The following is a 14,331-nucleotide window of genomic DNA, read 5'->3' as shown; positions in this document are numbered from 1 at the left end:
CACGGCGGAACGCACAGACAGGGGACGTGGGGGAAGACGTGACCCTAAAAGGGTTCCCGCCACGGCGGAACGCACAGCCAGGGAACGTGGGGGAATTCATGAAGCGAACCTCCTGCTACCTCAACGCCGGTGAAGGTGAAGGAGACACCTGCGCGTCATAGAGACGCCGAGACCTCCAGTCTTCCTAGAGAGGCCCGGAAGTGGCTCCAGGAGGCAGGTCCGACGGCTTCGGCGCCCCAGCTGTGGCGATGGGTAGCTAGGAGGCGTGGGGCTCTCTGCCTGCTGTAGCCGTCTGCCGCGCCCTTGTTCCTGCAGCTGTGAGTGGGCCTGGGCTGGGGTTGGGGGGCCGCCGCCCTTCCGCGGGGACCCTGGGCCGCCTCGGCCTGGAACGCGACAGGTGGCGGTCCCGGGGGTGGGGGACGGTGGTGAATGACTGAGCAGGGTGGCGGGAAGGAGTATCCCCTTTCAGATGTCTTCCTGATCCCAGGGGACCGGGCGCAGCTTGGCTTTCTAGAATGTCGCCAAGGCCTCAAACACTGGCCCTCCGCATTTTTTGTTTTTAAGGACATCGGGGCCCCAAGCTCCGAACTTTCCACAGGTGGCTGGCTATACTTGATTCCTGTCTTTGATTTTCTGCACACTTTGGGAGAACGATTACCTCCTCTTTATGACTTGGTTCTGGTTTCCTACTTAAAAGTGGCAGTGACAGGTTCCCATTTAAACTGCATGTATTTGTTGGGAAAAGGTAAGTAGGTTTAAACAAAACCTTATAGGCTAGTCATAATACCAGATGAATCAGATGTGACAGAAATTGTGGAGGTGGAGTGAGCCCTGAAAATCTGAGACGGGTCTCAGTTCATTTAGAAAGTTTATTTTGCCAAGGTTGAAGACATGTACCCATGACACAGCCTCAGGCGGTCCTGACGATGTATTCTTAAGGTGGTCAGAGCCCAGTTTCGTTTTCTACATTTTAGGGAGACATGAGACAAAAACAGATGTAAGATGAACATTTTTTTCGGCCTGGAAAGGCGGGACAACTCGAAACGGGGAGCTTCCAGGTCATAGGTAGGTAAGAGACAAATGGTTGCATTATTTTGAGTTTGATTAGCCTCTCCAAAGGAAGCAATCAGATATGCCTTTATTTCAGTGAGCAGAGATATATGCATAGAATGGGAGGCAGGTTTGCCCTAAGCAGTTCTCAGCTTGACTTTTCCCTTTAGCTTAGTGATCTTGGGACCCCAAGATTTATTTTCCTTTCACAGTGATAAGATAATGACCTAAGTGAATCTGTATTGTCCCAGCCTTACTGTGCGGCATTACATGTAGTGGTTAAGAGTCATACAGACCCGGCTTCAAGCCCTGAACCCTGCCCAACCCCTTATGACCTGCATAATTTGTGGGCAAGGTTCTTAACCTCTGATCTATTTTCCTCATTTCTGAAAGCTGATGATAATACTAGTAACAACTTCAGAAGATTGTCCTGAGGCTTAAATGCTAAACCTTTAAACTGCCTGTATTAATCCATTCTCATGCTGCTAATAAAGACATACCCAAGACTGGGTAATTTATAAAGGAAAGAGGTTTGATAGACTCACAGTTCCACATGGCTGGGGAAGCCTCATAATCATGGCAGAAGGCAAAAGAGGAGCAAAGTCACATCTTACGTCTTATATGGTGGCAGGCAAGAGAGCTTGTGTAGGGGAACTCCCCTTTATAAAACCATCAGATCTTGTGAGACTTATTCACTTTCAAGAGAACGGCATGGGAAAAACCCACCCCCGTGATTCAATTACCTCCCACTGGGTCTCTCCCATGACATGTGGTAATTATGGGATCTACAATTCAAGGTGAGATTTGGGTGGAGACACAGCCAAACCATATCATTCCGCCCCTGGCCCCTCCCAAATCTCATGCCCTCACATTTCAAAACCAATCATGCCTTCCCAACAGTCCCACAAAGTCTTAACTCATTTTAGCATTAACTCAAAAGTCCACACTCCAAAGTCTCATCTGAGGCAAGGCAAGCCCCTTCCACCTATAAGCCTGTAAAATCAAAAGCAAGTTAGTTACTTCCTAGATACAATGGGGGTACAGGTATTGGGTAAATACACTCATTCCAAAAGGGAGAAATTGGCCAAAACGAAAGGGCTACAGGCCCCATGCAAGTCTAAAATCCAGCAGGGCAGTCAAATCTTGAAGCTCCAAAATGACCTCCTTTGACTCCATGTCCCATATCCAGGTCACACTGATGCAAGAGGTGGGTTCCCATAGTCTTGGGCAGCTCCACCCCTGTGGTTTTGCAGGGTACAGCCCCATTTTTGGCTGCTTCCAGGGCTGGCATTTAGTGTCTGCTGCTTTTCTAGGTGCACGGTGCAAGCTGTTGGTGGATCTACCGTTCTGGGGTCTGGAGGATGGTAGCTCTCTTCTCACAGCTCCACTAGGCAGTGTCCCAGTGGGGACTCTGTGGGGTGGTTCCAACCCCACATTTCCCTTCCATGCTGCTCTAGCAATGGTTCTCCATGAAGGCCCCACCTCTGCAGCCAACTTCTGCCTGGACATCCAGGAGTTTCCATACATCTGAAACTTAGGGAGAGGTTTCCAAAACTCAGTTCTTGACTTCTGTGTACCCACAGGCTTAACACCTCATGGAAGTTTCCAAGGCTTGGGGCTTGCATCCTCTGAAGCCACAGTTTGAGCTGTACCTTGGCCCGTTTTAGCCACAGCTGGAGCAGCTGGGATGCAGAGCACCAAGTCCCTAGGCTGCATAGAGCAGGGGGACCCTGGACCCAGCCCAGGAAACCATTTTTGCCTCCTAGACTTCTGGGCCTGTGACAGGAGGGACTGCCAAGAAGGTCTCTGACATGCCCTGGAGACATTTTCCCCATTGTCTTGATGATTCGCATTTGGCTCCTTGTTACTTAGGCAAATTTCTGCAGCCAGCTTGAATTTCTCCCCAGAAAATGGGTTTTTCTTTTCTATTGTATCATTAGGCTGCAAATTTTTCAAACTTACACTCTGCTTCCTCTTGAATGCTTTGCAGCTTAGAAATTTCTTACCCCAGATACCCTAAATCATCTCTCTGAAGCTTTGAGTTACACAGATCTCTAGGGCAAGGACAAAATGCCATCAGTCTCTTTGCTAAAACATAACGAGTCACTTTTGCTCCAGTTCCCAACAAGTTCCTCATCTCTGAGACCACCTCAGCCTGGACTTTATTGTCTATATCACTGTCAGCATTTTGGTCAAAGCCATTCAACAAGTCTCTAGGAAGTTCCAAACTTTCCCACATCTTCCTGTCTTCTTCTGAGCCCTCCAAACTGTTGCAGGCTTTGCCTGTAAACCAGTTCCAAAGTCACTTCCACATTTTCAGATATCTTTACAGTAGCACCCCACTACCCAGTACCAATTTACTGTATTAGTCCATTCTCATACTGCTAATAAAGACATTCCCAAGACTGGGTAATTTATAATGGAAAGTAGTTTAATGGACTCACAGTTCCACATGGCTGGGGAGGCCTCATAATCATGGCAGAAGGCAAAGGAAGAGCAAAGTCACGTCTTACATGGTGGCTGGCAAGAGAGTTTGTGTAGGGGAATTTTCTTTTATAAAACCATCAGATCTTGCGGGACTTACTATCATGAGAATAGCACAGGAAAGACCCACCCCCATGATTCAATTACCTCCTACCGGGTCCCTCCAGGACACGTGGGATTTATGGGAGCTACAATTCAACAGGAGACTTGGGTGGAGACACGGCCAAACCATATCACTGCCTAACCCATAATAAATAATAAGTGTAGCCATGGTTGTTGCTGTTTTTATTTTAGGGAGGAGGAAACAGAGGTTCAGTGAATTGCCTAGGTCACACAGGGAATTGGTGGAAGAGCCAAGTCTAATGCCCAGATTTCCAAACTGGGAGTCTTAACCCTTCATCAGTGCTACCTGTGCCACATGGGAGAAGATGGGCCACCTCCATTCATTTTCTCTGGGAACTGCAGGAACCACAATGAGGTTGCAGAATGTGTTAACAGTGAAAGCCCTCACAGGACTCAGGTCAGTACCCAGCACTTCAGGTAGGGGCTCTGCACAGCCTCAAGTGCTGCTGCGTTAAGATGAACTGTAGAGTCAGATGCACCTGGGTTATTGGTACAGATCCCTGCTCTACCATTTGCTAGCTGTAGGACTTGGAGTTAGGCACTTTGTGTCTCTGAGCTTCAGTTTTCTCATCTGTAAAATGGAATTAACAAATTAGTACTCATCTGAGAGGGTTGTGAAATAATTCACAGACAGAGTATTGCACAATGCCTGGCACAGAGTAAGTGCTTAATAAGTGGCAGTTGATATTACTTCAATTACTAGATATTAATTCAATTACTTGGTATTACTTCAATTTATAGACGTGGCAAACTGCTGACCTAGTGAAGAAGAAAGTACAAGTGTAGTACTCCTTGCAGATAGGACAGAAAGAGGCATTTGAAGAGCTTGCAAAATGTTCACCCCATTTATATTTACTGGGTCTACAATCTGCTAGATATTCCTTGTCCCTACAGATATTGCCAGTCTGTGCTCACATGGCATTTATACTGTAGCTTGGGAAACGGATGGGAAATACCAGTTACAAAATTATTTCATTTCTTTGTCATCAGCATTGTGAGGAATTGCAAGGCACTTGTGCCACAAGTATCTAGGCAGAAGTTTAGGTAGCCGAACAAGATTTGAAACACCTCAGGTGATGACCCTGAATTACAGACAGCTGTCCTGCTACCTAGTTACATTCAAAACCCTGCATAAATACCCATATCTATTACGAGTATACTGGTTTTCACTTAACTCTATGCCCTTAGGTAATTTTCTTCCCAGGTGTGTTTGGCCTTTTGGTTTTTTGTTTTTTGTTTTTGTTTTTGTTTTTGTTTTGAGATGGAATCTCCCTCTGTCGCCTAGACTGGAGTATAGTGGTGCAGTCTCCACTCACTGCAACCTCCATCTCCCAGGTTCAAGCAATTCTCCTGCCTCAACCTTCTGAGTAGCTGAGATTACAGGTGTGCATCACCACGCCTGGCTAATTTTTTCTGTTTTTAGTAGAGACAGGGTTTCACCATGTTGGCCCAGCTGGTCTCAAACTCCTACCTCAAGTGATCCACCCACCTCAGCCTTCCAAAGTGCTGGAATTACAGGCGTGAGCCACTGCACCCAGCCCCTTTTGAATTTTATATGTCACATCTCTTTTATCTGTATCAGAATTCTTTTCCTTATCCCTCTAACTGCATATTTATTTTTATTGTTTTGACTTCCTTGTATTAAACACAAGTAGATAATTTTCAGATCATGCATGGAATTTGAACAGCACCATTTCGTAAGCCCTCTAGCATCAATATATTTGCCAGATCTCAATATAATAAGAATACAGGTACCTTTTACCTCTGGTCAGCACTTGTACAGTGATTTAAAACACGTTATCATGGGGTTATAGTACTTGGAGATATTTTTTATCTCTCTTAAAGTAAATACAGTTTTTTTATTTTTATGGTAACAGTCTTAAATTCTCGCTGTTCCATACTTTCTATTGGTGAAATGCTAATGACACCCATATATCTATATTGCATTATGATACCAGAGGGCAAGTAGCACAGTCATCTTGAACTCATAGGGATGAAGGAACTGTGTGCGTAATCAAAGGTTCTTATTTCTGATCTTTAGCATTTAATTAGGTCTTTTAAAATGTAAAGTACTCCCAGTCATCTTTTATTAGTTTTTTCTCATAACTTCCCTTGAGATGTCAACATTATTACCCTTGCTTTACCTTAGTATTCTCAAGAGGTCAGGTGGATTTTAAATTTAATTTTTTTTTTACTGTTCGTAATTAAGTTGTTTTTTTTTTTATTTCTTGATCATGTGCTTAACTTTAACCTGTATCCACTAAAATGACTGCTCAGGTCAGATGTAACCCTCCCCACCACGGGAGAGCAATTACTGAACAAAGCCACATTTTGGAAGGACCTTCAAGCACTTGCCATTATAAAGGCAGGTCTGAGTGCCCAGCCCTAGAAGGAATCAGACAGAAACTAATTAATAAAACAGAAGCCACAGAGTAGATGAAAATTAGGCAGCTGGTTGAAGAACAACTGTATATTCTCTTTTCTCCCTTCTGGCTTAGGATTCATGAGAATTTTGGGTGGGGGCAGGTCTGCAAAATGCGTTTGCTGAGATTTTTCTGTGCTTATCAATGTTGGGGATCAGGAAGGGAGGAGGCGGCTCCCAGCAGTGCAGCAGATGGCTACCATCCTGTGAAGGCTTTACTGGCCTGGTGGATAAGCTTTTTCCTTGCTGTTTATCTTGTTAAGTTATTAATTTTTCCTTATCTTTCTCTTCTGACCCCCCTGATCAGGTCAGTTATACAAGTTTTTGCCTCAGATCATTCTGAAACTAGTTGGAAGGTAATGGAGTAGCATCACTAGGCCTGGCAGGTTTCTGAAGCATTAATAATCCGAAGTTGTATGTTCCTTACTTCATTAATGTGCACATGAACCATGATTGACCTATGGTCTTGTGACTGGACTGGAATGTGTAATTTTAAAACCAAAGACTAATTAAAGATAGGTATTTCCGTTGGAATGTTTTAATTGGGCTTTTGAAGGCCTTGTCCATTTTCAGAATTCCTTATGGTGGAATTCTTACAGAGATATTAAGAAGATCGTAAATTGTTATCTGGCATCCTGTTTGTCAAAACTTTCGACCAGACAAGAACATTTCCAAAACTTACTGTTTCAATTAATGACATCACTTTCCTCAAAACATCACCTGGGTGCAGCACGCTGCCACCTCCTGCAGTTGTTCACCAGCCCTCACCCTGATTTCACCTGAGCACACTGGCCTTTTGTCCTCACTGGTAGCCCACTAGTCTAGAGCCACATCTCCCTTACCTGGACCCTGGCCCGTTTCCTCCTCCAGGGGAAGCCTTCTCTTTCACAAGTACCAAGGTGGCCCCAACAGTTCATTGCTGTAAACCTACAAAGGCTTGTGTTGTCTGCAGAATGGAATTCAATTAGCCAGCCATCATGGCACACGCCTGTAGTCCCAGCTACTCAGGATGCTGAGGTAGGAGGATCGCTTGAGGCCAGGAAATCAAGGTTGCAGTGAGCCGTGGTCACACCTCTGCACTCTAGCCTGGGCAACAGAGTGAGACCTTGTCTCAAAGAAAAAAAAAGAATGGGATTCAAACTTTATGGAAGGGGACAGAAGCCTGTCTCCAGGCTCACCCCAGGCTGTCTTTTCACCCTCAAGCATCAGCTCCATGCTTCAGTTTGCACACCAGCCATGGCGGATTCACCATGTTAGCTGCCCAGCACAGCCTTCCCTGCATCTGATCCATTTATTCGTGGTGCACCCCCACCTGTGATAACCCTCCTTTCGGCCTACCTAGTTCCTCCCATGGGCCCTGTAGCGCTAAAGCTCACTTTCCCATGATCTCTTCCTGATGTGCCCTGTCAGAATCAGTCTCCCCACCCCTCACCTTGGTTTCCCACCACACTTTGTTTATACCAACATTATAACAGTAACCTTATTTTCATCTTTTTTGCCTTTTCCTTTTGGTATCTGTAGAAGCCTCTTTCTTATTTGTAAGCTCTGGAAAGCAGGACCTCTGTCTCGTTTGGGTTTGTATCTTTCATTTCATAACCTGGCACTTTTTAGGAGACATGTTATTGTTAAAATGGCAGTATTAATGTCTTGCAGAACAGCAGCTCTTAGACACTGCAGAGCCCTGGGTAATTTGTGCCCATCACAATTTTACTGAATTGGATATATTTTAGGGTGTTCAGAATAATCCATAGATTCAACAAATATTTATTGAGCATCTACTATGTTCTGGATTCTAGTAGGGACACCCCAGAAGGCAGAAGACCTCAGTTCTCATAGAACTTAACATTCTGTGGGAAGGAGATCAATAATAAAAAGTAAATAGTTTTAGATAGATAGCAAAATGTTCCATAGAGAAAACGAAGCAACATTTAGGGTACAGGCATCTGTGTTAGCTAGGGTGATCAGAGAAGTCTCTCTGAAGACTTGTCAGCAGACCTAAATATTGAGAAAGAAGCTTCCAGAAAAGGACCTAGTACACGATGTGTCACACTGAAGTGAGAACAGGAGGCACTAATGAGCTCAGCATCTTCAAGATAAGGAAAGTCTGTACGGTTGGACCACGGAGTGCCAGTAGCAGAAGAGTGGGAAATTGTGACCAGGTCATGGAGGTGAACGTGGGAAGTCTGTATTGATATATCAGTAACTGATGTCTACTGTGTTGGGAAATAGCGTTCATCATGAAGGGTTGTGAGTACACTAAAGAACAGAATTGACTGCATTTGGTTTTATGACTACTCTAAATCCAAATGGGAGTGTTCTGCACTCAGAAAACAATAGAATCACAAGGTCACTGTTAGGTACATTGAGGGAGTGCTGGCACATTCATTCTTCATGAATTTTCTTGAAAGCACAACCGTGGCAGTTGCTTAATGGAACCCTGGGAACTCATCAGCCATCCTCTGCCCCATTTTGCTCAGTTTCCCTAGTATTTCTCACTCTTCTCCATACCCTCAAACCACTGAGACAGTCACTCGCTGAACCTTGTCTTCACTTGTCACACTGACTGATTCTGCATAAGTGATCTGATTCGCTTCATTGGCAGTCTTATACACTCACACAGGTATTCAGAAGAACTTACAAAACTCTTTGTAACCCTGTGCTTTTGAGAGATGTAGTCATGTCATGTGGAAATGTAATAAAATAGTTGGATCTCTAAACTCTGGAGTGTGAAAAAAGGGCAGCTCAAGGAATGACATCTGTGGAGTGCCCATACGGTGTCAGGTGTTTTGTTGGACATTTTTTGCACATTATCCCATGCAGTCTTCAGGCAGGCTTATTATCAGCTCCACTTTTAGATGAAGCAGCAGGTTCAGAGTGTTTAACACATGTGGTAAACACACAGTCCAAAATCACACAGCTGGTAAGTGGACCCCAAAGTCCATTCTCTTTTCATTTAAGACTGTGTTTTAGTGGTTAAGAGTGCGGTCTCCTGGGGCCAAACTGCCATCGGGTGTGAATCCAGGTAAGCTTGGGCAAGTTTATTTACTGTCTCTGTGGTAATTCTCAGCTGAAAAACAGGATCTAATAGTACTTTCCTAGTAAGATTATTAAAAGGATTAAATGGCTAACATACACATAAAGCACTTAGCATGCTGCCTGGCCCTAGTAGTAAGCACTAGGTATGTGTTTGTTGTTATTATTTCCACTGTACCATGCTGCCTTTTTAGAAACTTTAGCATTCCTGTAACATAGCACAACACACAACCAGACAGAAGAGAAAAGTTAAGTCTAGAGAAATGTCTTGGCCAAGATCACATAACCATTTAAGGGCGGAGGCGAGACGTCTTCACTGTGTATTCCTGTCCCCCATATTTTTTCTTTCTTTGTGCATGTACACTGACTTCACACTCATAGCCTCTCTGCCATACAAGCTCTTCATCCTGCATAGCCCTAACCTCTGCTGCTCCCGCTTCCCTCCTGTCTCCACACTCTTCCATGTTGAAGTCTACTTTTGTGGTGCAGTGGCTGCAGTCGTGGGTGCCTGGCTGGGAAAGAGAAATGGTAGGGCTCTTGATTGCTTGCAGTCTTCATGCCTAACCACACCTCTGAGTGTCTCTGTTGACTTGAGCACACGTGTGTGTGTGTGTGTGTGTGTGTGTGTGTGTGTGTGTGTACGCGCCCAGTGCCTTTGAGGACCTGTGTGCTTCCTGTGGTTTTTTTTTTTTTTTTTTTTTTTGAGATGGAGTCTTGCTCTGTCGCCCAGGCTAGAGTGCAGTGGCGCGATCTCCGCTCATTGCCAGCTCCGCCTCCTGGGTTCACGCCATTCTTCTGCCTCAGCCTCCCGAGTAGCTGGGACTACAGGTGCCCGCCACCACGCCCGGCTAATTTTTTGTATTTTTAGTAGAGACGGGGTTTCACCGTGTTAGTCAGGATGGTCTCGATCTCCTGACCTCATGATCCGCCTGCCTCGGCCTCCCAAAGTGCTGGGATTACAGGTGTGAGCCACCGTGCCTGGCCTCTCTCCCTCCCACATGGAAGGAGTTGGGTGTCTTCATTTTTGCTTATTTAGTTTTGTTTTTGGGAGAAGGGGGCCTTGGAGCCTTGAAAGAAATGCGGGGAGGGCCACAGAAGAAGAGGGACAGAGAAGTGGGATCCCCAAAGGCACTGAGCACTTGTACTTTAAGTACTTGCAAGATTTGCGGTGGGGGAGGTGGGGCATAGTTTGCTACATAAAGGAGTTTTTCCCCATATACATATTTTTTAAGTATAGGGTTAATAAAGCAGTATTAAACCATGCTGCAGTGCGAAATTTTAAAGAAAAGATGTTGGGAGCTTCCTTTAGAGTGCTCTCTAATTTTCTGATGCATGGGGGGGAAATGCCTCTTCCTACCAAATTTGAATCAATTATTTTCAAAAAGGCTCTAATCATTTTCAAGAATTTACAATAATGCCTTATGTTCGAAACGTTTTTTGTGGCTCTCAAAGCACTGCCAAGTACATTCTCTTATTTAACCTCCACATTAACCTTTTCAGGTGGGCAGAGCAGGTATTACTGTCCCCATGTTACATCGGGAGAAATTTGAAGCCCAGGAACTGAAGGGAAAGTAGCTAAATGACACAGCTGTGACTACACCCAGGCCTTACCTTTTCATTCTACTACAGCGTATTGACTTTTTGTTTTTGTTAGGTCAAAATTAGGGAGAATGACGTTTGCATTTGGATCAGTAACAGTGATGCATACTTCTTTCTTCAGGTCCAGTTATCTTTTGACTGCCACATATGGACCCCAAAAGATCTCAAAAGGAAACTGTCCTCATTACAGGAGGAAGTGGCTATTTTGGTTTTCGGTGAGTGTATCTATAAAATATACACATGGAATTATTTTACTGGTAGTTGCCAGAAGCTTTCAACTCTGACAACAGAGCAGACTTTTACTTGTTTGTGTAATGTCAAACCACAAATGATCTGTGTTGCCCACTGCTCAGACATTGCAGCTGAGAACTACAGGTATATTTCACTTAAAGAAAAATTATTTATAAAGCCATTAAATTGGGAGGGGTGACTATTCACATCACCAAAAACAATTTTAAATCATAGCTGTTCTTTCACAGTTATGTTATTATTCACAAATATTCCAAAGAATAGATAGTGGGTCCTAGAACCAAGGGGGAAAAATGCCACCATTCTTTGAAGATAAAGCCTCTCTCTTTGTAATTTAAGTAGATGAGAGGATTCTCACTTTTGAAAATTTGAAGAAGCGAGGCTTGCACCAAGGAACATGCATAGTGAGGGGCTCAGGATGAGCCAAGAAGACTTGGATCCGCCCCACCTTGACTGTTAAATTACTTTATACACTTCCCCTAGGCACAGCTTAAGAGTGACTTGATTCAACTTTTACTGTTTCTTATTTCAGCCTGGGCTGTGCCCTGAACCAAAAGGGAGTCCATGTGATTCTGTTTGACATCAGCAGCCCTGCTCAAACCATTCCAGAAGGAATCAAGTTTATACAAGGAGACATCCGCCACCTGTCTGATGTAGAGAAAGCCTTCCAGGATGCAGACGTCACTTGTGTGTTCCATATTGCCTCTTATGGTATGTCAGGGCGGGAGCAACTCAATCGAAACCTGATCGAAGAAGTCAACGTCAGGGGCACAGACAACATCCTCCAGGTTTGCCAAAGGAGAAGTGTGCCCAGGTTAGTTTACACCAGCACTTTCAATGTCATCTTTGGAGGTCAAGTTATCAGAAATGGGGATGAATCTCTGCCCTACCTGCCTCTTCACCTCCACCCTGATCACTACTCTCGGACAAAGTCAATTGCAGAGCAGAAGGTGCTGGAGGCGAATGCTACACCCCTGGACAGAGGCGATGGTGTCTTAAGAACCTGCGCTCTGAGGCCAGCTGGCATCTATGGGCCTGGAGAACAAAGACACCTTCCCAGAATAGTCAGCTACATCGAGAAGGGTCTGTTCAAGTTTGTCTACGGGGACCCCAGGAGCCTGGTTGAGTTTGTCCACGTGGATAACTTGGTGCAGGCTCACATTCTGGCCTCAGAAGCCCTGAGAGCTGACAAGGGCCATATTGCCTCTGGGCAGCCCTACTTCATCTCAGATGGCAGACCCGTGAACAACTTTGAGTTCTTCCGGCCTCTGGTTGAGGGCCTGGGCTACACATTCCCATCTACTCGCCTGCCATTGACCTTGGTCTACTGCTTTGCTTTTCTAACAGAGATGGTTCACTTCATTTTGGGTCGACTCTACAACTTCCAGCCCTTCCTCACTCGCACTGAAGTTTACAAAACTGGTGTCACACATTATTTTAGCTTAGAGAAAGCCAAGAAAGAGCTAGGTTATAAGGCTCAGCCATTTGACCTCCAGGAAGCAGTGGAATGGTTTAAAGCCCATGGTCATGGCAGAAGTTCTGGAAGTCGTGACTCGGAGTGTTTTGTTTGGGATGGGCTATTGGTCTTCCTCCTGATTATAGCAGTTCTCATGTGGCTGCCTTCTTCTGTGATTCTGTCACTGTGAAGGAGGGGCCAGAAATAAGGTGATCACAGTTGGCTGAGATGGTTCTCAAGAAACATGGGTTTTAAAATGTGTACAGTGATATCTGGTGCCAGACATTGGCTCTTCAAATTGTTACTTAAGAATAGGTTCTTGGATTGAATCTTTATGTCTTATTTCCTTGCACTAATCCAGATGGGAATGAAAAAGCAGAAGCAGAGATTAGTTTGAAATTTGATTTGTTATGTCGTTCTGTTTTAGGTGGGTACAATAGAAGTCAGTTTGGAGCCATAGAAGTAGGCTTAGTTGAGTTGGAGATGCCCATCTTGAATTTCTTAGAGGGCAAGATATACTTATTTCCATTTTATGCAGTCTGCATCTACCTAAAACCTCTGACTGATGTGGGAATGGCAAAACACTATCAGGGTTGAATGCGTGTGAAAAACACCAAATTGGCCCAGATCCCTAACAGAGCAATCCTCGAGGGGATGGTGGCTATTGCTGGAGAGGCATTAGCTATTCACAGGGTACGTTTTAGGTGTTAACTTTTGCCCTTTGTGATATCAGGGCATTATGCCTATGTGAACACATGGTAATGTTTGATGTTTAGGCCTTTATTCTACCTCATAGGATTCTTTTGAGGATTAAATTCAAGCATACAAAGTGCTCCTCAACACACATAGCCATTCTTTTTATCAGAATTGTCATGGTACATTCCTTATGAGGGCTTTCTTCCTCAGTGTTCTCTTTAGAGGGCTATTGCTACTGGACTTTCTGCAATGTCTTTGGGTGTGCCCTCAGAGCCTGCAACAAGTGTATTTGGATATACTCTATTTGTAAAGTTTAGGCCTCTAAGAAGGCCAAAACGAAGCAACTAAAAATCTGATGATTAAGGGAGTCAATCAAGCTGATGCCATTTTTAGTTTAAAAATGAAGCAGAGCTCTAAACTCATAGATGGGTTTTCTTACTGGGAAGAAGATTGGCTCTCTGAAGACAGCTTCCAATGAGGAATGTATTGAACAATGGCAGCACTGTCTGGCCACCCACAAACTGTTACAGATGATCCAGTTACACTGTTGCATAGGAACCCAAGTGGAAAGAAGACAGAGTACATGTCTGTCCATGGCTCCAGCTACAGAAAGGATAGTATGGGAACATTACAAGGGGGACACATTACTGTGGAAAGTTCTGCTAGAGTTACTCTTGAGAGTATCTGTAAAATACAGATAGATGAGCAATCCCTGTGGAATGCTGCCTGGATATTTTCAGAAAAGCTCTGAACTTGATGTCAGAATACCAACACCATGAATATCGTGTGTGGCCTTAACCAAGGAACAGAAGCCCTTTAGAACTTAGCTTCCTCACTTGGGAGCTGGGACTGACTGCATTTGCCCTTTCTATAACCCCACCCACCCCATAGGGTTCACTGGGAGCATAAAGCAAGATGTAGTGAAAGTACTTTTAATATAAATTGCAACATCAGTATGAGGTGATGGTAGTGATTGTTTTTAGGAAAACGTGTTTTGAGTCTTTTCTGTCATAAAGAAGCTTTTGCATTAGCCTGGGGTTAACGCATATGAGCACCTGCCATGTATTGTTCTAGAACTGCTTGAATGTCCTCATCCCCAGAGCAGGTCATCCAAGACAGCAGGGTGGAAGCTGCATTGTCCTTTATGACTTGGCCTCAAATGTCACAGTGTCATTCCACAGTATATTGGTTATGCAGGTCAATCCTATTCAGTAGGGGA

At 44.5% G+C, this 14,331-nt stretch overlaps 1 protein-coding gene across 3 annotated transcripts; it reads left to right on the top strand.

Moving 5' to 3' along the window:
• The first annotated feature begins 83 nt into the window (after positions 1–83).
• Positions 84–14,068, top strand: SDR42E1 (short chain dehydrogenase/reductase family 42E, member 1). Of its 3 annotated transcripts, XM_054668496.2 has the most exons (5): positions 171–317; positions 975–1,065; positions 3,829–4,054; positions 10,833–10,926; positions 11,493–14,068. In XM_054668496.2, the coding sequence occupies exons 4-5, from the start codon at positions 10,859–10,861 to the stop codon at positions 12,604–12,606; spliced, it is 1,182 nt and encodes a 393-aa protein (XP_054524471.1). In that variant the 5' UTR covers positions 171–317; positions 975–1,065; positions 3,829–4,054; positions 10,833–10,858; the 3' UTR covers positions 12,607–14,068. The 3 variants fall into 3 exon arrangements, with proteins under 3 accessions (XP_001148161.1, XP_523439.2, XP_054524471.1); XM_001148161.7 differs by lacking the exon at positions 975–1,065 and having other exon boundaries at positions 84–317; XM_523439.7 differs by lacking the exons at positions 975–1,065; positions 3,829–4,054 and having other exon boundaries at positions 169–317.
• The last annotated feature ends 263 nt before the right edge of the window (positions 14,069–14,331 follow it).

This window comes from Pan troglodytes, chromosome 18, assembly GCF_028858775.2.
Source record: "Pan troglodytes isolate AG18354 chromosome 18, NHGRI_mPanTro3-v2.0_pri, whole genome shotgun sequence".
NCBI lineage: Eukaryota > Metazoa > Chordata > Mammalia > Primates > Hominidae > Pan > Pan troglodytes.
Note: the sequence above shows the minus strand (reverse complement) of the source record. Positions and strands in the feature narration are given on the sequence as shown.